Source organism: Hyperoodon ampullatus (assembly GCF_949752795.1).
Source record: "Hyperoodon ampullatus genome assembly, chromosome: 1".
Classification (NCBI taxonomy): domain Eukaryota; kingdom Metazoa; phylum Chordata; class Mammalia; order Artiodactyla; family Ziphiidae; genus Hyperoodon; species Hyperoodon ampullatus.
The window spans coordinates 180,500,857-180,525,706 of NC_136914.1; the positions used below are offsets into that span (position 1 = coordinate 180,500,857).

The 24,850-nt window shown below is 36.5% G+C and overlaps 1 protein-coding gene across 3 annotated transcripts in view; it reads left to right on the forward strand.

Annotated features, from left to right (window-relative positions):
• Positions 1-912: 912 nt before the first annotated feature.
• BMPR1A (bone morphogenetic protein receptor type 1A) overlaps positions 913-24,850 on the forward strand; it is a gene marked incomplete at both ends in the record, with an annotated part of 28,468 nt that continues 4,530 nt past the window's right edge. Inside the window, 7 exons of one of the 3 annotated variants that reach the window (XM_079713945.1) lie at positions 913-979; positions 5,607-5,769; positions 8,301-8,403; positions 14,426-14,522; positions 14,686-14,788; positions 19,066-19,210; positions 23,325-23,517. In XM_079713945.1, the coding sequence (XP_079570071.1) occupies positions 913-979; positions 5,607-5,769; positions 8,301-8,403; positions 14,426-14,522; positions 14,686-14,788; positions 19,066-19,210; positions 23,325-23,517 (871 nt within the window). The remainder of the gene's footprint in view (positions 980-5,606; positions 5,770-8,300; positions 8,404-14,425; positions 14,523-14,685; positions 14,789-19,065; positions 19,211-23,324; positions 23,518-24,850) is intronic. The other 2 variants (XM_079713946.1, XM_079713947.1) reach the window with 2 other exon arrangements.

Here is a 24,850-nt window from a genome sequence, read left to right on the forward strand (position 1 = left end):
CTACTAGGATTGAAAATTTTTGATGAGTAGCTTAGTGTTTTATTTTTTAATTAATTAATTTACTTTTTTATTATTTTTGGCTGTTTTTTTTGGGGGTCTGTTGCTGTGCTCGGGCTTTCTCTAGTTGCAGCAAGCAGGGGCTACTCTTCATTGTGGTGCGGGGCTTCTCATTGTGGTTGCTTCTCTCGTTGAGGAGCACAGGCTCTAGGCACATGGGCTTCAGTAGTTGTGGCATGTGGACTCAGTAGTTGTGGCTCGCGGGCTCTAGAGTGCAGGCTCAGTAGTTGTGGCGCACGGGCTTAGTTGCTCTGCGGCATGTGGCATCTTCCTGGACCAGGGCTCGAACCCGTGTCCCCTGCATTGTCAGGCAGATGCTTAACCACTGCGCCACCAGGGAAGTCCTAGCTTAGTGTTCTAAATTCAGCTCTTCCTGTTTTATTCTTAATAATTTAGAAATTTTCTTAATAGCAATAAAATAATTACTTTAGAGCAGCCAGAAAAGACTGTTAAGATTATTAGTGTTCTTATCTTATTTTACATATGGTTAATCTAAGGTCAGGAGAGGTGGCAACCTATTAATAAATTATTTAAGCTTTTAAATTACAGTGCCTTTTTTTTTTAACAATGATAACATTAATCTTTAAAAATGTATTTCATTGTTTAAAGGTATGTTTGGGCATTTGTTTTTCCTCTCCTAGTTTTTGAAAAGTTTCCAGAATTCAGTTATATTCATTTCCTTCTTAATATTTTTATCTTTCAGGAGTCAGGAGAAAGCAGTGGAAGTTGGAGTCATTGTCAAGTGATTGAGACCTTTTACAAGAAAATCTCATTGAATGAAAGTCTTTTAAATTAGTGACATAACAAGACTAGTTATTAAAGGTGACAGTGTACAGGGAACGTTAAAATTGAACAATGACTCAGCTGTATACTTACATCAGATTATTGGGAGCCTATCTATTCATCATTTCTCATGTTCAAGGTAAATCAGTGTTCATGTAAGCAATCTTATCTCTTTTTTAGTAATTTATTTCTATATATAAAAAACACTCATTCTTAGGACCGCTTTTTCAACTCATGTCCCGTTTTGAACAGTTAGGTCCAGTATGCCAATAGCTTTTAAGTATAGAGGCAAAGAACAAACACATGCCAAATAATTTTTGAACTTGACTATGATAGAAACATTTTCAAGTCTGTATAAAATCTCAGTCTCTTTGAACTTTGTGTATTATCTGTAACATAGGCATTATGATGTACAACACCAGGTCTTATGAGGATTAAATGAGATAAAATATAAAATAAAGTAGGTGACCTAGTGCCTAAGGGTAATAGGTACTCAAGACTTAGTTTTAAAATTCCTCTCCGCTTTAAAATACAGTAAGGAATAAATGTCAATTTTTTAAAAACATTTTATTGTTGTTAAAAGAGTTGAGAAACATAAATGGAATTTCTGTGTGCCAAATATTAAAATTTCTTCAGAGTACTCAAAAGTTTTATTTATGACTAATATTGTAATTTTACACTGTGCATTCACAACTTAGAACTCCCAAACAGGAAGTTATTTTGATGACTCTTAGGATCAGATGGACTATATATTTGCATATGAGCTTTTCCCTGTATGGTTTAATTAGGACAGTGTTTTAAACTGAAGAGATAGTGGTATTTGGCAAAATGATTTTATATAGAACTTACTGAACATCTCCGTTCTCTTAAGTTTATATCTTCACAGATTGTTCTTCATAATGTTTTGTTCACAGTGATGATTAAAATCTGCTAATAAGAATTACGATTAACAGCATAAATCTTTTGACATTTTCATTTGAGTGAACAGAATAATGAAATCTGTAGCTTCTTTGTATTTTGTCTTAGGTTTAGTACCCTTATTTAGTACCCATGCTGAGAATATAAAAGCACTCTTGCAAAAGCTACTTTTTTGTGTGAAACACCACATTATTTAATAAAACATCTTTATTTTAACGTCTTTTGTTAGATGCCTTGTTGATCAGTGTCAACCAAAGCTGTCAGTTTTGAAGATGAGTTAATAGTAACATTTGTATTTGCTACCTTACTCCCAGGTAATCAGTATTTAGTATTAAAATTTTTTTAATCTATATAGATCACACAGAGACAATATGATACAAAATTCTCATTCCCCATCCTAAGTTGTTATATAATAAACTTTTTTTTTTTGCGCCCACACTGCACAGCATGTGGGATCCTAGTTCCCCAACCAAGGATCGAACCTGTGCCCCCTGCAGTGGAAGCGCAGAGTCTTAACCAGCTGACCGCCTGGGAAGTCCCAATAAACTTTTGTCAGATGAAATAAATTGGTAATTAGTTACCAGGCATAAGTGAAAAATCTTAGTAAGCGTTATATTTCTCTGAAATATAAGCGAAATTTGTTACATTTCCTTTCAAAGAAGATTAGTTTGATAGTTCCCTTCAAATAATAAGATAAAAATATTTGCTCTTAAGGAAAAGAACTAAAACCAATGTAGAAAAAATTGCCCGGTGGTCCAGTGGTTAAGACTCCCTGCTTCCACTGCAGGGGGCACGGGTTCAATCTTTGGTCGGGAAATTCCACATGCCGCGAAGAGCAGCCAAAAAAAAAAGTTATTTCTTAGAGATTACTATGGATTGCTAGAGTGGTGTTATATATATAACCTATAGCTCCAGCCCACACCAGGACTCATAATTTTATGCTTTGTAAACACAGGACTTGTGTGTAGAAAGAGATTGGCGTGTTCTAGGAACTGACACAGGGCTGCATGTTTGGGCATGATGGGAGAGAGAGGTCCACAGAGTCCAAATCCTGCGGGGCTTCAGTAGGCCTGGTGAAGGAGGTTGGATTTTATTCTGAGTGTATATGAAGCCATTAATTGGTATTAAGCAGGGAATGACAGGATCAGATTTAGGTTTATAAGATAACTCTGGCTGCTATGTGGGAAATGGGTTGGAGGGGGCAAAAACAGAAGTAGGGAGATCAGTGTCTTATCTTGGAAGTGACATGATATGATGGGCCCGGGTAATAGCAGGAACTAGACCAAAATGAGAAAAAGTGACATATATCTTGGAAGGTGAGCCAAAGACCTGGGGAGGACAAGGTTTGAGGAAAAAAGTCAAGCGTTCCATTTTAGACGAGTTAGTTTTGAGTTACTTAAGCAAGTCAAGGCTGAAGGGATAAATCTAGGAACCATCAACGAAGAGATTTATTTAAACCATGGGAATAAGTGCTGTCATCTAGGGAGAGAGTACAGAGAGGCTGTTGCTAGCTATTTTTCTTTGTATCCATGCCTCTATTCAGTGAAATTTTACAACTTTAAGGTATAGCTCAGGTTTCTTTGCTTTTGACGCCCTAGGGTGAGTTTGTGTTATTGGCTCCTTCCTTTGTTTACATAGCACCTTTGTATTATATCACTCTTTGAATTGTGTTTATTTATGTGCTTATCCCCTCCACACACATACACCTTTGTCTCCTTCCAAGTTTCTCAAGGACCACATCAGTTTCCAACGTTCAGAGGTAACTTGCCTGCACGTAGTTGGCCTCTAATCAGTGTTTTGTTAATTAATACTTGAGATAATATAAACCTCAGATGCAAATTATCATAATTAAAATATTTCTATCTCTTAAATTCAAACAGTGTTCTAGGAAGTTATGTGTATTAACCATCTGTAACTTTGAATTTTCCAGGTATTGGTGATCTTTTCGTATGATCTTTGTTATTAGTAATATCTTCATTTATACACTTTTATATTTAAGCCCTTTATTATACATTCATTTGATCTATATATAATCTCTTGAATTGGGCAGAAATTATTATCATCATTTTTTATAGATAGAGACCTGAGGTTCAGAGACTAACTTATCAATGGAGATATTCAGGACTTGAACCCTTGACTTCTCACTGTTATTTCAGTGTTATTTCTGCCACACTATACTGCTTTTTCAATGTATCATTAGATTTTTGAAAAAAACTAATTGCATGCATAAATATATTATTTGCCATTTGGTCCCCGTAGTTAAATTGTTGCTTCCTTCTGTTGTTGTAATATCATTTTAAAACTGGTTAAGAGACCTCAGATATGCTTTAGTCCTATAGTCTTATTGAGTAAATGAGGCTTGAAATGACATGGCTTGTCCATGATCATCCAGCTAGATAAATGGTGGAGGAACATAGTAGACCAGAATCTAGATTTCCTCATTTCTAGACCAGTGGATTTCTTCCCTTCCTGAAACTCTTCCCCACCCCTTTTTTTTTGTTGATGTTCTTAACATAAATGAAGTCTACATTTTGTAGCAACTTATAGGAATAAGTGAACATTATTGAAATTTATGGCATGGAATCACTAAAATTTATTTAGCAGCACATTCTTTTCCTGTTATCAATGTGTGTGTATGTGTTACTTTTTCTTTTTTCAAGTTCATCTCACTAGTACGGCTAAATTTTAAGTCAAGTTCACATTATGCTGTGAACCACTTATTTAACATCTATAATGAAATACATACACAGTTCTCTTAATATTTTATACCTGTTTTAGCTCTACATTTCATTCCATGAAGATCAACTCTACAAGGAGTAGCCTAGCTGATTTCAGCTGATTCAGAGGGAGAAAGGAATTACTAAAACGTTGTTTTAGTTCTGTTCTGCTTTCAGCCTGAAAGAATCAGTACCAAATATGACAGTATCTGTCATTTGAGGCTACGAGAGTCTAATGCAAGAACACAGTTCTGTTTCCATGCGCTAACTACTGCCCTCCAGTGACCTTCATTTTCTGGCAGCATAGTCTGGATTTGAACCAATGACCTTGAGATAAAAGGCACCAGATAATATGATTAGTCCCCATGCTCTCATAATTCCCTTAAGCAATTAAAATCCAGAGCAAGATGCTTAGTAATTTCACTTCCACATAGAGGTACAAATAAAGGACTTTACTTTTTTTAAACTAGTCACAAGTTTTGAACCAGAGAGTCTAAAAAAAGAACTGTAATTTGCCTTTTTTTTTTTAAACCTCCTTATTGGAGTATAACTGCTTTACAATGGTGTGTTATTTCTGCTGTGTAACAAAGTGAATCAGCTGTACATATTTTTTAATGATTGGAAATAATCTTGCTCTTCTCTGAAACTGCTTTAGATTTTGTACCTTTCTTACAAGTTATGACCATATTCTACCTTGTGCCACTCTTGTTTGTCTTTCACTAGTGCAAAAATTGTGACATAATCATCTCCATATATCCCACAATACCTGGGATAGTTTTTCTGTGCATTTTAGGCTGTTAATAAATGTTAATCATATAAATGAAATTTATTTTTAATTAAAACACACAGCTGCAATTAATACAATAAGAAAGCTTACTGATCTATCGGATCTGCCCCCTTACTTCTCCACTTCCTCTCCCTCTTTCTTCCCTACCCTTTCCCCCTTCCCTTTCTCTCTCTCTCCCTCTCTCCCCCACCCCAACCCCCTTCCTCACTCATGAATACACTGTGTTTGCTTTTGCCTCTGGGGAAAAAAAAAAATAAGAAAGCTTAGAAACTTCTCACTGAAAATTGGAATAAAATAATTAGCTTTTCCGAATGGTTTATTTACAACTTCATGTTTGAATGCAGGGCAGAATCTAGACAGTATGCTCCATGGTACCGGGATGAAATCAGACTCCGACCAGAAAAAGTCAGAAAATGGAGTAACCTTAGCACCAGAGGATACCTTGCCTTTTTTAAAGTGCTATTGCTCAGGACACTGCCCAGATGATGCTATTAACAACACATGCATGTAAGTATTTTATGCAGTTCTTCTTAAAGTTACGAGAATAGGGTTGCACTTAGTACTATTTTAAGAATTGTTTACTTTGTCTGAATTTTTTTTCTTTAACTTTATATGGTTTTTCCAAAGAGCCAAAAGCTCCTTGTTTTTTATATAGGAACATTTATTACTATTAAGTGATTGATGGGTATTTCCTTAGAGTAACATTGTAATATAGGTTTTAAAGAGTTAAAAGGAATCTGGTATTTGTCTAGCATTTTGGGTTTATTTAGTGATCTTTTTATCATAAGGTGATTGATATTCATTGTAGAAAACTTAGAGATTACCAAAAAGGAACCTTGAAAATTCACCTAAAACCTTGTAATTCTAAATTGGTTGAAATAGGGGCTTCCCTGGTGGTGCAGTGGTTGAGAATCCGCCTGCCAATGCAGGGGACACAGGTTCGATCCCTGGTCCGGGAAGATCCCACATGCCACGGAGCAACTAAGCCCATGCGCCACAACTACTGAGCCTGTGCTCTAGAGTCCCTGAGCCACAACTACTGAACCCACGTGCCACAACTACTGAAGCTCACGTGCTTAGAGCCCATGCTCCACAACAAGAGAAGCCACCGTAATGAGAAGCCCGTGCAATGCAACAAAGAGTAGCCCCCACTCGCCGCAACTAGAGATAGCCTGCGCACAGCAACAAAGACCCAGTGCAGCCATAAATAAATAAATAAATAAATAAGAACAAATAAATAAATAGTTTTTTTTTAAAAAAACCTTCCTATTAAATAAATTTAAAAATTGAAATATTTTGAAATATTTGAAATATTTTGCAGGTCTATAAGAATGATATTGTGATATTTAATTAATTTTGTGTTATTTTCTTATGTGAACTCCCAAATCCAAATCTGATTTATATAACCACTTTAATTTTTCTACTTAATTTCATGTTAACTAATTAATATTTATATATGATCATGTAATTCTATTCCGTATTCTTGGGGAACATTGAAGAATTGACTTACTAGCCAAAAAAATTCCCTGAACGACTCAATCTTATCAGTCAGTTGTCTCCCTGTTATAAAGGTGTAATAATCAATAATTATTGATTTGTTTTGCACTTTCCTAATAATTTTATGCTCTTTGAATGTGACCAGATATAAAGCCAAAATGTATACATATAAAACACTGAAATTATATGATCGTTCACCATGTCTTAGATTTGTTGTTTGTGCTGGTAGTGGTTGACTTTACTGTGGCAGACTGGGTGATCTGTTGTTAGGGGAGTGTTCCCTATGTCACCAAGAGACTTCTTGCCAGACTTCTTGTCTGTAGTTCTTGCTTGATCTGTGTGGGCTATTTGTTAGAGGCTTAGTAACCCAGAGTAAAACTGGGAATCATCAATTTTAACAGAATTTCACCTCACACTTAACATTTTCTCATTTCAGAAAATGAATAATTCTGCAATATTCTTTTAACTGTAAGCAGTATACTTACTGATATGAACAGTAAGGAGGGACACAAAAAAATCTTTTAGATGTTTCTTCCTACCCGTGAAAGCCTAATGAATATATTAGGAGAAAATTCTGGCATACTAGTACTAAAATGATAACTTTTTTTTTTTTAAAGATACTCCCCTCTAGGGTTTTCCAATTTTTTATTTTATTTATTTATTTTTGGTTGCATTGGGTCTTCATTGCTACGTGCGGGCTTTCTCTAGTTGTGGCGAGCGGGGGCTACTCTTTGTTGTGGTGCACAGGTTTCTCATTACGGTGGTTTCACTTGTTGCGGAACGCGGGCTCTAGGCGCGCGGGCTTCAGTAGTTGTGGTGCACAGGCTTAGTTGCTCCGCAGCATGTGGGATCTTCCCGGACCAGGGTTCGAACCCATGTCTGGCAGGAGGATTCTTAACCACTGCACCACCAGGGAGGTCCCGATAACATTTTATTAAATACAAATCCATTTATATAAATTTCTTGAAAATTCAGCTATTCAAAAGTTCTCCCTTTTCTCCTATCATGTTAAATTAAAAGTGCCTCTCAGGATCTTAGTTAGTCTGGTCTTCCCAAATATACTTTTCTTTGTCATTGAATCTATTTTTATGTTTCACAGGAAAGTTTGTTTTTATTTATTATTATGTACAGTATGGGAATACTGAAAATCTTATGGATGAAAAGAGACAAAGTTATTTTTAAGTATATTTTTAAACGTTAAGATTATTTACTTTATAAAGTTGTATAAATCATCTTTCTGTGATCACATGACTATGATTAGCAAAGAGAAGTTACATAGTATTTCATATTTGGTGGGACTTGTTTAATAGAAAATCCTTTTCTACCTGACACAGGATTTTTATTAGACCTTTAGGTTTTAGTTCAGATGTGACAATTTTCATTTGCCTTAAAACGCATACTGTTTTGCCAGTAAGTCAAACGTGAATGTAATTCTAATTCAGAACTAAAAGCCATCAGTAACTGGTCACATTCATACTGAGATTTAACTAGTACTTTCCAATGTGAAGTTGGTTTTTGGTTTTTTGGCTTTTTTCTTTTAGAACTAATGGGCATTGCTTTGCCATCATAGAAGAAGATGACCAGGGAGAAACCACGCTGGCTTCAGGGTGTATGAAATATGAAGGATCTGATTTTCAGTGCAAGGTAAGACCTAATTTGAGGCCTATGAAATAAAAAAGGGAGCGGCCACAGGAAAAGCTGATTCCCCAGGGAGAAGTGTGCCTGGTCTGCTCATTGCTGTGTGTTCTGGAAGCAAATATATTGGAGGAAGCTTAGCTCTTGCTTCAGGTTGTATGATTGTGCCAATTGAAATTACAGATTATTTTACTTTAAAAAAAGTTTTAAATCATCTTTTTTTTAAATTGTCAAGCCTGTAAAAAATGATACTGTCACACTTATTTCTGGATTATAAAATTGACTGGAAAGACTTTAAGGTGACAGGTAAATAACCTTTATATCTCTCTGAGACAACTTAGAGACCTTAAGTCCTTGTAAGGAGATCTCAGTGGAGTTACTTTAACAGCACAGCAAAGGAATCAGAGGATCAGTAATAGTTTATGAACATATTGATGGCTTTGGGTTATAAACCTAATCTCTTCAAAATCCTGTATAGTAATTTTGCCCTAGGGGATCCTTCCAATGTTTTTGAAAACAGCTCCAGAGAGAGCTGTTAACAAATTTAAGCCTCAGCTATTTTAGAAAATTATTCCAATTAATGAGAAATTCTCAGGATTGATAGAAACCACACATGCACGCACGCGAACACACACACACACACACACACACACACACACACACACACACACACACACACACACACACACACACACACACACACACACACACACACACACACACACACACACACACACACACACTTGCACATATTGCATCCCATCTGTTTTCTGTTTGCTACACATTTAGTGACGGGCTCGTTACCTCCCAAGCCCACCTTTTTCATCTGTAGTAATGACCTGACCTTATCCTTAGAAAGCTTTTCCTCTGAATGACTGCAAGTCTCTCTTCCTTTTGTACTTCCTTGGACGATAGAGAACAAATTGAATCCCTTTTTAATATGGTAGCCCTTTACTATGTGAAGAAATTTCTTTTTGTACTGCTTTACTCCCCATACCCTATAGTCTTTGCCCAATGAAAATAGTAGTTCAGAATGACTTCAACTGCTCCTTATAATCATCAGCTTTAGAGTTACTCACTCTTCAGTTTCTCAGTGTAAGATGCAGAATTGACTGTGGTCTGGCCAGAAAAAAAGAAGAAAAAAACCCCCCAAGAATTAGTAACTCCTTTCCCTTTTCCTAAATGCAGCCAAATCTCATGTTAGAGGTTTGATTGTCATACCATATTCTTGAAATATATGGAGTTTTCTGTCAGCTGAAATCCCCATGTCTTTCACTCATGCTACTGCTCATCCTTATCTCTTCCATTCTTTATTGGTGCTGTTGGTTTCTTGACACAAACAAGTAGGTGGGAATGGAATGAGTTTTGTTACACAATTGTCACATACTTGTCTAAGTTAAATTTCATTGTATTAAAATTAATCCTTTGCTCTAATTTGTCAGGATTTGGGGGATGCTGATTTGTTTCTCTCTTCCAGTTTTATGCTATTTGCATATTTATCAACCGCACAAACAGTACACTGTTTAAACACTTTAAAATGTTGAAGAAAGACCTCTCTGTGGTTAAAGCAGCACTGAGCTCGACAGTAGTAACCAGTGTCTCGCAGGCCCCCTCAACTAGATGTGTCCCAAATGAATTTATCAATGTAATTTAGTTGTTAAGCTTGACAGTCTGTGTTCAGATGGACATGCTGCCTCTTGCTAGCTGTGGAACTTTGAGCAGGGAGCTTTACTCTCTTAAGTTGTTTTCTCATCAGCAAAGGAGTTCTTGTAAGGGTCAAATGAGAGGTAGCATATATGCAAAGAGTTTAGCACAACTGGCACATAGTAAGGACTTAGTAAATGTTAGCTTTTACCATATTGATGATGTAACCAAGCAGGCTTTAAACTGGGTTACGCATATACCTGGGTGCACACAGACTACATTACACAAGGATCGCATAAGCACATGGATAGTTTTAAGGGGATCGGTTTACCTATCATGAACCTCCACAGGTCCTATTGCTTAATATTGATCTGCCTGAGACCAGAGCTTCTTAAGCAGTTTCTCTTTTCCTTCCTTCCTTTTCACAATCATCCTTGTTACAGCTTCCAGATTAGTGGCCTGGAATGTAAATACTCAAGTTTCCAAACAGTGTTATAATTCGAAATCTAAGTATCAGTGTGGGGAACTTGGGGATAGCAGATATATTTGCGTATCTGGTAGTTTTTCATTTTTTGCTTTCAACCAATTTGCTAGATCATGTAAAATAATTTTTCCTAATAGGATCATTACAAGAGTTTTAGCATACGATTGGAAGGTCTCTAAAGAATTAGGAGACAATGGCATAACTAGTTCCTTCCATTATCATCTTTTTGTTTATGTGAACAAAGAATCTTAGTACTGACCCCAAAAAAGGAAAAGATAAAAATAGGATTAAAGTTAATGCCAAACTTCCTCATTCTAGCAATAAGTAATTATCCATGAATTTATGAAGTAGTTTTTTTAAAAGTGTCATTCATCTCATACCTCTCCAATAAAATTTTCTTTTTATATTAGTATTTTAATAAAGATTATATATACAGTTTTGATTAATTTTATACTAATAATAATTGTGATGATAAATCAAACCAAAATAATTTTTTGGCTTAAAGACATACTATCACAGGAAATAAAATAGATTATATATGTTTATTTTTCATGTGGAGAATTATTTATCAAGATACATATTACATTAGGACAATTTTTTTAAACATCTTTATTGGAGTATTATTGCTTTACAGTGTTGTGTTAGTTTCTGCTTTATAACAGATACATATATCCCCATATCTCCTCCCTCTTGTGTCTCCCTCCTACCCTCCCTATCCCACCCCTCTAGGTGGTCACAAAGCACTGAGCTGATCTCCCTGTGCTATGCGGCTGCTTCCCACTAGCTATCTGTTTTACATTTGGTAGTGTATATATGTCTATGCCACTCTCTCACTTCGGCCTGCCTTACCCTTCCCCCTCTCCATGAACATTAGGACATAATTATTGTGGAAAATGTGGAAACGGAATAGGAGCTCAAGGAGCGAAAGGAACACTATAAAATTTTCAATTGTTAAAGAAGCATTTTGACCATTTATTTTTTTAAATAATGATAACGGGTATTAATTGCTATATTATTTAGACTCTACTGAATAGATTTGAGTTATTTTAATTTTATTTTAAAATATGTGCAATATGCAAGTAATTATCAATATATTCTTTGCAGCTATTTATGATGAAAAATTTTAGGTGTCAGTCTAAAAATATATGAGGGGATACATTGTTTTTCAGAATTCATTTAGGGGTTACACAGACAAAACATGTTGACCACCACTTATCTCACTTTCTGTGTATCTTGCTATATCTCACTCTTAATTTACCTGGCACCTAACCTGAGCAGAACAGCTCTGCTACTTTTACCTAAGCTTTTTCCTCCCAGTGCTTTCACATACTGTCAGGTTTGAATCAAAACAAGTTCAAGTGATAATCACCATGCTTCACCCAGACCTTGATTTTCCCTCACACAATCCAGTCTCTGTAGGTAAATCTGGCTTATTCTGTTTCTTCCAGTAGGATGAATTATTTCTCAGAAACCACACTGCCATTTCTTGTAATTTGGTTTCAGTTCCTTTATTGTATACCACTCCGCCTCATCTGCAGCCCCCCATTCAAGCTCACTAAATAAGTTAGAATCTCCTATTTTGTGAATGCCAAGTGAGTTTTTTCCCCACAAGGATTTTTATTGCCCACCTAAATCCAGAGATACAAATAGACTTGGGTGGAGCATGGGAGTGGGGAGTGCAGGAACCGGAAAGCTTGTGTCACCCAACTTCATAATCTAGACACACGTAACTTTTGCCTATCCAGATATATAGTTAACCTACCTAAGAAAGATGTGAGTTTCATGTTGCTTGTTCTCAGTGAAGCCACATTGAGTCTTCCAGGAGATTACAAGCATTTGTGACTTATTCTAGAATGTCAACTGGGATCTATGTCACATTCACTAGAGGAAGAAGAATTAATTTATTGAACATTTACTATTTGCATTTAATATGCTAAGTGCTTGATATATTTTACCTCATTTTCTCCCAGTTACCCTATAAGGCAGGTATTTTTTATCCTCCGTCTTATAGCAGAGGAAACTAAAGCCCAGAGAGAAGTAAGTTCATTGCTCAGGGTCACAAAGTTAATAAATGGCAAAGCTATGATTTAAGCTATTTGATTCCAAAATCCTTGTTGTTTCCATAATACTGTGCTGCCCCCAATCTGTTGTTGGCAAAGTCTTTCTTTCCCTTTTAAATTTAATATTACATTTAGCTATCTAGTTTACAGCACTCCTTGTTTCTAAAATCTTTAAATCATACCACTTTCAGCCTTCTCCCAAGTGCTCTCAACTTCCTGTGATGTAATTCACCTAGCTGAGAAGATGGGAATTCAGACAGAACACAAAAACATTGTAAGGTCTCTGCATACTTCTGGGATACCAATCCCACTTACTAGCGTTTGGTCTGCCTTCTTCATTCCTGCAATCATCCTTGATAGAGAAGACTGAAACAAAATGAGAGTTAAGGAAGTGTTCATTTTCTTTGTCCTCCATTACCTAGTATTTTGTCAGCAATACTACATCCATTGCTTCGTGGTCTTTCTTTGAGCACTGCCAAAAACCCCTTCCTGATTTTTCTTTACATTTTCTGTCCTGCAAGGCTGAGCTCATTTTGAACTTTAGCCATACTGGGACTGTTCTTGGATGCTTCACACTTCTTTTATTCATCTTTAGTTGTATACTCTTCATTCCATCCTTCATGTAAGTTTTCTCTAGATCTGGGATATTTTTTTCAGAGTCACCTGTGTAACTTCTGACATGTCTCTCTTTTCTCTTTCTTTTTATGATCATTTAAAAGTAAAAAAAATTGTTAGAAAGTTAAAAATTCAGTTAAAATGTAAAACTTGTGCTTTTGGAGGTTTCCAAGTACTCTTGACCCATCTTATCTTCTCTTATATAATCTCAAGTCCCTTATAGAATCCCATATAGATTCCCCTGTGGACTCTCATTTTCACATTTTTAAAGGAATACCTGATTATATCGGGGTTTCTCCTTTCTGCCCATCTGATATTTAAGAATAAGAAGGTTGATTTCTGCTTATATTCTTGCTACTTCTATGATGACAGACAATTCCTTTCTGTTACTGTTTTGGTCTAGCATGGCACTTCTTCCAGGTAGTGCTGAAATGTCAGCATTCAAGTTAAGAACTTCTCAAATACTGTACTTTTAATCAAATAAAACTTCACATATAATTTTTGGTATCTGTTCCCATGACTATAGTCTTTCCCTGTGCTCATTTTCTGATGTATTAGGGACACATATCTGGTTGGTGGTCTCCCAGAAACTCTCAGAAATATTGTTTCTATATTTTGCCCTAATCCTCACCACATACACTTCAACTTGCTTCCGTATCAGGTTCATTAGTTTCGACATAGTTGTTATAGGCAGAATCAACTGTATCTTCTGCCTACTTGACTGCCTTTTCTAACCTGTCATTTCTTTGGCCTAGGACACGCTCCACTTTTTAGTCAGATCTTAAGTCTCATCCAACTAAGTCTCAATACTACTATGAGATCATATTTACCCTGCTAGTTTATCACTGTAATAAAATGTATTACCCATGTTTTTTAGGAAAAGATCTCATGATTTTAAATACTTTTTTACTAAAAACAAATGAATAGTCATATCTTAAGATATGCCAAATTTTGGGTGAAAAATATATATAAAATTTTGTTTATCTGTAATTAAGTTATAGTCTAGTGTTCTAACACACCATCCACATACGTACATTCTCCTTAAGAAAAAACATTTTAGAGTCTTTACAACACTATTTCACCATAGATTTAAATTTTTCAATAATCACTTTCACACACACTTAGCAGGTCCTTTTCACTCACTGAATTAGAAACTGTATTTTATGAATATTTTTAAAATTAATTATCAGTTTCATGTATCAAATTATTTCTAATTTTCTTCCTTTAGGATTCACCAAAAGCCCAGCTACGCCGGACAATAGAATGTTGTCGGACCAACTTATGTAACCAGTATTTACAACCTACACTGCCCCCTGTTGTTATAGGTAGGTTAGCAGAGAAAAGTGCAATCATGATTCTCAGTAAAATATTTTCGCTGGTTTTAACAATAAGCAAGCTTTCTACAGTTCAACACTACAAGTTATTTTTTCCTTTTAAGATGTGATTGAAAGATAATATGTCTTTTTCATTGTTTACTTCCATTATCAGGTCCATTTTTCGATGGCAACAACATTCGATGGCTAGCTTTGCTCATTTCTATGGCTGTCTGCATAATTGCTATGATCATCTTCTCCAGCTGCTTTTGTTACAAGTAAGATAATTATTTTGATGCAAAATATTTTGTTGAATATTAGATATAAACAGTTGTTCTTAAAGCCAGTAGGCAGAAACCATTGACACTGAATGTATTTCAGGAACCATTAACTTGTATTTTCTGGTTATCTCCTTTAATTAACTATATTATAGTTTTCTTAAGGGAACAGAGGACCTTACTACTAATCAATTAATTGGACACAACATTATACTTCTTGTTACGTTCATGAGTACTTAAGATTTTCTTATTTATAGAATATTGAACTTCCTTATATCTAAATTTAAAAACCTGTCCCAAGAAATCAACTGTATGTATTATCATTCTTTAGTTATTTGGCAGTTCAGAATTGTTTGCATTTAGTCATGATTTCAGAAGACAGTTGCCAGAAGAGCAATAAGAGGAGGGCATAAACTTCAATAATAAAATATTATCTTACTGGCATATGAATAAACAGAGAGATCAGTGGAATTTGTTACTAGACCCATAAGTAGACCCAAGTATATAAAGAAAGTTAGTATATGATAAAGGTAACGTTTCAGATCACTGAGGAAAAGTTGGCTTATTCAGTAAATGGATTTGGGAGTGAATAGCTATATGGAAGAAAATGAAGTTGAATCAATTCCGTACACTGAAATAAATTTTAGCCAGATTGGGGTGCTCGCTCTCCCTTTCTCTCTCTCTCTCTCTCTCTCTCTCTATATATATATATATATATATACATATATACATATATATATATATGTATATATGTATATATATATATATAAACTGAATTGATTAAAATACTAGAACAAACCTTGGAAGAATTTTTTAAAACAATCTGAGTCTGACACAAAGCTTACAAGCAAAAAAACCAAAAAAAAAACCCTTAAAATTAAAAAAGAAAAGATTGATGGTGTCAACTACATAAAAATAAAACTTTATTATGTGGTAGAAACCACCATAAATGGTCAGAAGACAGACCAACAGTGAAAAATATCCGTAGCTTATATTACAAAGAGCTGATTTCTCAAATATAAAGAGCTTCTATAAATCAAAAAGAAAAAAATCAATTCAGTAGGAAATTAGGCCCCCAAAAATGAGCATATGTTTTACCTAAAGAGAAATACATATGGCTCTTGAAAGAAAAATAAAAAGATGACTTAAGAATACTCATAATATGAAAAATATAAATTAGAATCATACTGAGATATTTTTTACCCATTATACTGGCAAAGATTCAAATGTTTGATAATAGACTTTTTAGATAAAGAAGTAGATTGAGCATACTTACTTTTGTTGTGCCCCACTAAAACAGCAATAAAGAGTTTTTAACTTTTTTGTCCAACTAGGGCAAGGAGACAAGATAACAGCAAAAAGCTGTGGAACCTGTGAAGCTCATGGATGAGTAGTGACATTGTAGACCTAAGAAATCTGAATCCCAGGCTAGAAAATGAGAAAGACAAACAGCAACCAGTTTATACTGTAAAATTCCCCAAGAAGCTCAATTGGCAGTAGCAGTTATCTATGGTAGTGAAGTTGAGGAGGGCAGTAAAACCAAGAGGATTGCTTGAAAGTCTGTTTTTAGAAAGTCAGATGCTGTATTAGTTGTGCAATACTGCATTAAGAAATCACTCCCAAACTTAGTGGCTTGAAACAGCAGTTATTCTCTCTCATTGTTTCTGTGGGTCAGGACTTCAGGAGTGACTTGACTGGGTGGCTCAGATGTCAGCAGAGGCTGCGCTTACCTGGAGGCTTGAGTGGAGCTGGTAGATCCCCTTCCAAGATAGCTCGCTTCTGAGGCTCACAAGTTGGCAGGAGACCTTAGTTCCTCTGATGTGAGCCTCTCTACTGAGCTGCCTGCATGAGCTTCCTCACAGCATGAAGCCTGGCTCCCCCCACACACCCCAGAGTGAGTGATCCAGGAGACCAAGGTGGAAGCTGCAGTGCTGTTTATGATCTAGATGCAGAAGTGACACCATCACTTCTGCCATATTCTGTTGGTCACAGAGATCAGCCCTGCTTTATGGAAGGGAGATAAACAAGGACAGGCATACCAGGAGTTGAGAAATTTTGTGGGCCATTTTGGATGCCAAGTACCACAGATGTTGAGATCCCTACTCTTTCTGAATAATGATGTGACTTTCCACCATCTCTCTAACAGAAGGCTAGAAATGTAGTCTCTGAAAAGAACAAAAATGTTCTCAGCTGTGGTATCCCATTGTTGAGGGTGAGGTATTATAATAAAAATAAGGAGGTAAAGTGAATATTTACATACTAATTTGTGGGCCCCCCCTACCCTCCAGAACCCTGCTAACCAAGCATGTTCCCTCTAGATAACATATAAGAAGATTGTTCCTGGGGAAAATCCATGTAGCCCAAGAAAAAAGACCTGAGTATTCTGTCTCTAGTAAGTCCAGTGAAATGGCCCAAGCAGATTGTCTTACAGTGAAACCTGTAATCAGTAAGCCCCAATCACATACTAATAGCTGCCAATCAGCCAGGGAAGGGCACTGATCCCTGAGAAACAGGAAACAAATGAGGTGAGTCTTGTGATTGCCCAGCTTACTCCCTGAAGAGAGTTTCTGGCTGCGGGACACAGGAAGAACTCAGGTGTAGCCCAGCAGACACTGAATCGAGGAGATACAGCTGAGAGTCTGGGGAGAGAGCAGCAGCTATAGTTCATAGGTACAGAGTACTGGAAAGGAGAGTTTCACAGAGAAAGAACTCCAGACATCTTCAGAACGTTCCCATAGAATATTCAGCTGAATCTTGATCAGTGTGTTCAAGTGAGGAAACCACCTAAGGCTGGGAAAGAACGGCTGAAAAGATTGAAGGAGGGCTTCCCTGGTTGCGCAGTGGTTGAGAGTCCGCCTGCCGATGCAGGGGACACGGGTTCATGCCCTGGTCTGGGAAGATGCCACATGCCGCGGAGCGGCTGGGCCCGTGAGCCATGGCCGCTGAGCCTGCGCGTCCGGAGCCTGTGCTCCGCAATGGGAGAGGCCACAACAGTGAGAGGCCCGCGTACCACACACACACACACAAAAAAAAGATGGAAGGAAACAGTATTCAGTGCTCACACAAGACTGGGGATAGTATCTGTTCCCACCAGCTATGTGACTTGAAAACCTCATAATTCATGGGGTTTTGGTTATAGTACTCAGAAGGGTCTTGCCTCAGTATTGGAGAATAATTAGCCAGCTGTCTGACTTGGGACAAATGATGAGCCTCTGGGACATGGTTTTCTCTTTTGTAAAATGGAAACAATAGTACTTACCTCTTAGGAATTTAATAAAGATGAAGTAAGTCATAAAACACTGCCTGACACACACTCAACATCAATAAAAATGAGCTATTGTTTTTTTAACATGTATCAACATGAGTAAATATGTAATACATAAGGAGTTTTTTAAAGCATGATGTAAAATATTAATACAACATACGCCATTTGTGTCCAGAGGAACGATGCTGTTTATGAGTATATACTTTTATGGTAAAGGTATAAATACATAGATAGGAAGGATATAACCACCTTCAGGATAGTGTTTGTCTCTTAGGAGTAAATGAGGGAAATGGAATTATGAGGGAAATGGCTGCAGCTGCAAATATTTAATGTTTATTTATTTAAAATATATCTAGAATAAACAGCATAATGTCAATATTTATTAAATTTAAATGGTTTACACATGGGTGCCAAATAAATTAATCTCTACCTTCCTACATGTTTGAAACATTTCATAATTTGAAATTTTTAAAAAAGCCTTTGAAAATATTAGAATGAATTAAGAGAACTTGTTTGATTTCTTTTCCATAAACTCTTTTTTAAAATGGAAGTATATTTATTGTTCGTTTTGATACAAAACTACATGCTTACAAATTCAGATGAAAATACATATGTAAAGTAGAAAGTAAATATTCCTACGTTCCCAGCAATAACTATTATATACAACTTGATATATTTCTGATCCTTTTAGACAAGTATAGATACATAGAATTTTAAAACGTTTATAGCTAGGATCATACTTTACATGCTGTTTTTTGATCTGTTTTTTTCACTTGCCAATGTACCATGGACGTCTTTCCGTTTTAAGATAGTATATAGCTCTCTACCTCATAAACTCCATTTCTGGACATTATTTTAACAGAGGATATATTTTTCTATGATAAGAGTAATTTGGATATGAACCCATGTGATGAAGGAAGGATGATAGTGTCAACAACCTCAAGATTTTTCTTACCTTAGAATTTTATAGTTTTAGAATGTTAATGTAGATTATTTTCTGCTTTTTTAAAAGACATTATTGCAAGAGCATCTCAAGCAGACGCCGTTACAATCGTGACTTGGAACAGGATGAAGCATTTATTCCAGTTGGGGAATCATTAAAAGACCTTATTGACCAGTCACAAAGTTCTGGTAGTGGATCTGGACTACCCTTATTGGTAAGCTGAAATGTCATATAAACATGAATGGTTTATTAATATAGAATGTGTTGTCATATGATGGTAGACAGCTTAATAATTACATATTATGGGACTTTACTAGACACACTTTTTTCCCTTCTTATTTAGAAAGATGGTTACAGTAATGCAAGATGAAATTAGTTAAAATATGAAATAAGAAAAATTGAATATCAAGTAAGGTAGAGTCACAAGCAAGGTTAAGAGAGAAAATGTGGTCATGAAGTGCTATGTAACATTAGCTCACAGGTTTTTAACAGCCAACTTGAGGAATCAGGTGTAAAATACCTTGCATCTGTAAGGTTAAACTGCTTGGTTGGGAGAAGTATAACTATTTCAGATTCTGAAATCAAAAGGAAGTTACTCCCACAGATCATCTTCATAGAGAGGATACTTCCCTCAATATAATACTATGTTACCGAAACACAATTCATAAAAATGATGTTAAAGCGAGTTGTAAATAATTCTAAGAGAATTATATATATAGAAATATTCAGACTTAGGGGTCAAGGGGACCCTTATAATAAATACTAGATATCTAGATAGATTTTAAATTCTGTGTTTAGTTGGTTTGTTTAAAGTAAATACATTGATCTCTAATTATAAAATTCATTGAATCAGGTAATTCTGTAATTGAATTGGAAAGGACAGTGCAGACAACATGATTGTCTACATAGAAAATCTCAAAGATGATAACATAAAGCTACAACAACCAATAAGTGAGTTTATCAAGGTCATTGTACAAAAATCATTGAATTTATGTACACTGGCTATAAACAATTAGGGATTAAAATTTTAAAAGCACTATCATTTAAAATAGCATCAAAAACATGAAATATTTTGGAATAAACTTAAAATTTATGTAAGACCTGTACACTTAAAATCAGAAAACCTGGGGCTTCCCTGGTGGCGCAGTGGTTGAGAGTCCACCTGCCTATGCAGGGGACACGGGTTTGTGCCCCGGTCCGGGAAGATCCCACATGCCACGGAGCGGCTAGCCCCGTGAAGCCATGGCCGTTGAGCCTGCACGTCTGGAGCTGTGCTCCGCAGCGGGAGAGGGCACAACAGTGAGAAGCCTGCGTACCGCAAAAAAGAAAAAAGAAAAAAAACCAGAAAACATTGCCAAAAGAAATGAACAAAACCCTTAATAAGCGTTAAGGTTTTTAACCTGTTTTTGAATCAGAAGACTCAGTATTAAGATTTCAATTATCCTAAAATTGATTTATAGTTTCAATTCAATCCAAATCAAAATCAGAGCAAACTTTTGTAGAAATTGATGAGCTTATTCTAACAGTTATTTGGAAATGCAGAGGACCTAGAAGAGCCAAAACAATTTTGAAGAAGAAGAATAAAGAGGATTCACTACCTGATTTCTGGGCTTATTGTACAACTACAGTAGTCAACACTATGTGATCCTGGCATAAGGATAGGTATGTACATCAGTGGAACAGAATACAGTCTAGAAATGGACGCACACATGTGTGATCAATTGATTTGGATGCCAGAGTAATTCAGTGGGGAAAAGAGTCCATTCAACAAATGGTGCAGGAAAAATTGGGCATCCATTTGCCAAAAGGTGAATCTTGACCCTTATCTCACTCCATATACAAAATTACCTTGAAATGGATCATAGACCTAAATGTAAAAATTAAAGTATAAAACCTTTAAAAGAAAATGTTTTAGAAAATTATTGTGACCTTGAGTAAAGATTTCTTAGGACACAAAAGGCAAGAGTCACTTTAAAAAATGATAAATTGGTCTTTCTTAAAATTTAAAACTTTTCCTATTCAGAAGACACTGTTAAGAAAGTGAAAAAACAAGTCACAGACTGGCAAAGGAGTTCTGATAAAGAATTTGTGTTGCAGAATATATGAAGAATTTTTACAACTCAGTAATGAGACAACCCAATTTTTAAAAAATGGACAAACGATTTGAACAGACACTTGCCCAGAGAAGATATAAGAATGACAGATAAGCACATGAAAAGATGCTCAGCATCATCAGGGAAATGCAGATTAAACACAGTGAGATACTACATGTTCACTAGTATGACAAAAACTGAGAATATTAAGTGGAAAAGAATATAAATCAGGGCTTCCCTGGGGGCACAGTGGTTAAGAATCCGCCTGCCGATGCAGAGGACACAGGTTCGAGCCCTGGTCCGGGAAGATCCCACATGCTTCGGAGCACCTAAGCCCGTGCACTGCAGCTACTAAGCCTGTGCTGTAGAGCCCGCGAGCCACAACTACTGAGCCTGCGTGCCACAACTACTGAAGGCCGCACACCTAGAGCCCGTGATCCGCAGCAAGAGAATCCCGCGCTCCGCAACGAAGAGTAACCCGCACTCACCGCAACTAGAGAAAAGCCCGCGTGCAGCGACAAAGACCCAACGCAGCCATAAACAAACAAACAAACAAATAAATAAATAAAATTAACTGGAAATCTCATATATTGCTGATTGAAATGCAGAATACAGCTACTTTGGGAAACAGGTTTATAGCTGACTAAAACGTTAAGCGTATACTTTTTATACAGTGAAGCAGTCCTGCTAATTGTTTATGGAAGGAATATGCAAACATGTCCATACAAAGACTGACTGTGAATGTTCATAGCAGCTTTATTCATAATAAATTGTAAACAACCCAAAAGTTCATCAGTTGGTAAATGGATAAACAAATTGTGGTACATTCATTGAGTAGAATACTGCTTGTCAGTAAAATGGAACAAACTACTGATCCATGCAATAGCAACACAGGTAAATTTCAAAGTATTTTATGCTGAATGAAAGAAGCTAGATACAGAGGCTACCTATTGTATGTTTCCATTTATGTCATGTTCAAAACTGTAGGGAAAGAAAAGAGATCAGTCATGCCAGGGACTCAAGGTAGGTGGGGAGGTGATTGACTTTCAGGCGCTAAAGGGAACTTTCCTGGGTTATAGAAATGTTCTGTATCTTAACTGTGATGTTGGTGGTTACATAACTGTATACATTTGTCAAAACACAGTTCTCGAAAAGAGTGCATTTTAGTATATGTAAATTAGACCTCAATAATTCTGGCTTTCTAAAATGAAATCACAAAAGGAATTTGTAATAAGTAATACATAAAGTAAGTCAGTTTAGATGCTCATAAAATCTAGCCCACTTTAACTACATTTCCAACCGGGACCTTAGTGTTGTTTTTTTAATTTAGAATGGCTGCTAATGCTTCTGAAAAAGTAAAGGGAACTGCACATGCAAAAAGATTGAGACAGGAATGAGCTTGAGTGAATTCTAAAAATTGAAACAAGGTAAATAAGAGGGGTGAGGGTAGGGGATTAAAGTCAATGATCAGGCAGGAGAGTTAGGCAGGGACCAGATCATGTAGGGTCTTACAGACTGAGTTGAGTATTTTTAACTGTCATTTAGATTTTGCTACATGATAAACCACCCCAAAGCTTAGTGGGTTGAAACAACAAACATTTGTTATTTTTCATGATTCTGTGGGTCTTCTGGGCAGTTCTTTTTCTGAATTTGCTCAGCTAGAGCCAAATGGTATAGTTTATGTACATGACCAACAGTTGGTATGGTTTTGCTCATTTTGGTCACAGTGTGCCCTAGAATGGCAAGAAAGGGCAAGCCCCGGTGCACAAAGACTTTTCACTTGTTTTACAATTGCTGTTGTTCTTTTGCCCAAAGCAAGACATGTAGCCAAGCCCAGAGTCTGGAGGACACTACCCAAGGGTGTGTGTACTGGGAGGGGAATTATATAGTCCATTTTTGCAAAAAATCTGCCACATTGACTAACTTGTTATTTTGTGATTTTAGAATATATTGTACATTGTTTCATCTCCTTTTGAATACAGTACAGTCCTCCCTCAGGATCGACCTCAGGGGTTGGTTGCAGGACCCCTTGCAGATACAAAAATGTACAGATGCTCAGGTCCCATACAGTCGGTCTTCCACATCCAAGGATGCGGAACGGATATGGAGGCTGACTGTATATATGTTAATCTTCGAGTTTGTTGGTTGTATGTACCATCCTTTTTGATGGGATGGCCTGTTAAACCACTTTCTCAATCTTAATATGTTCTTCTCATTTTACTTTTTACTATGAAGGTTCAGCGAACTATTGCCAAACAGATTCAGATGGTTCGGCAAGTTGGTAAAGGCCGATATGGAGAAGTGTGGATGGGTAAATGGCGTGGTGAGAAAGTGGCAGTCAAAGTGTTTTTTACCACTGAAGAAGCTAGCTGGTTTCGAGAAACGGAAATCTATCAAACCGTGCTAATGCGCCATGAAAACATACTCGGTGAGTACATGTTTGATTTTAGTCAGTTCCATATTCTTCAAGGTTAGTGGGATGCCGGTGGAAGCCTGGCGCATGGGCTTTGAAAACATATGTGAGTTCAGTTGTGTGCATTTGGCTAAAGGAAATCTAGTGGAATATACAGTTTAAATACAACCCAGTCCTGGATGGCAACCAACCACTTTCCAGACATGGCTCAGAGATATTTTGGGGTTGGGTTCCAGACCACTGCAATAAAGCAAATATCACAATAAAGCAAGTCCCAGAAATATTTTGGTTTCCAAGTGCATATAAAAGTTATGTTTATGCTGTACTGTAGTCTATTAAGTGTGCAGTAGCATTATGTCTAGTAAACAATGTACATACCTTAATTTAAAAATACTTTACTGCTAAAAAATGCCAGACAATTACAATATTAACATCAAAGACCACTGATCACAGATCACCATAACAAATATAATAATAATGAAAAAGTTTGAAGGTTTGTGAGAATTACCAAAATGTGGCACATGAGGTGAGCAAATGCTGTTTGAAAAACGGCTCCTATAGACTTGTGGCAGGAGTTGCCACAGACTTTCAATTTGCTAAAAACACAGTATCTGTGAAGCTCAGTTAAACAAGGCGTGTCTATATTTACTACCCAGCTGAGGAGAAATAGCAGTGAGTTTCAAAGTGGAAGTAATATAGTTTATTGGACTTAGTCATATAGTAACAAAAAACAAGTCTTTTAAGGTAATTTAAGCAATTTTCTAGGGTAACTTGAACTATATGTACCTTTGCCTGTTGCAAATTAAATCACCCCCCTCCCTCATAAGATGTAGCTTTATTTATTATGTTCTATGCTTAGTAGGTCTCTCTCCTCACCCCCATTTACACAGTAGCGAAATAACCTAGGTATGATCTGATCAGTAGGGTGCATAAACTCATCTACCTTCCCTGACTTTCTATTCAGGTACTATTTCCTTGCCCTTTAATTTAGAGAGTGCATAACATGTTGCTAAGAGTATAGTTTCCTATACTAATTATATTCATTTCCTAGCACTGTCCGTAACAGAGTACCACAAACTAGGTGGCTTAAAACAACAGAAACTTAATTCTCTCAGAGTTATGGAGGCCAGAAGTTTAAAATCAAGGTGTTGACAGGGCCATGCTCTCTGAAGGCTTTAGGAGAGGACCCTTCCTTGCCTCTTCCAGATTCTGGTGATTGCCAACTATCTTCGGCATTCCTTGGCTTGGGAGACCACACTCCTATCTCTGTCTTTTTTGGCACATGGCCTCCCTCCTGTGTGTCTGTGTCCATATTTCCCTCTTCCTATAAGGATACCAGTCATTGATT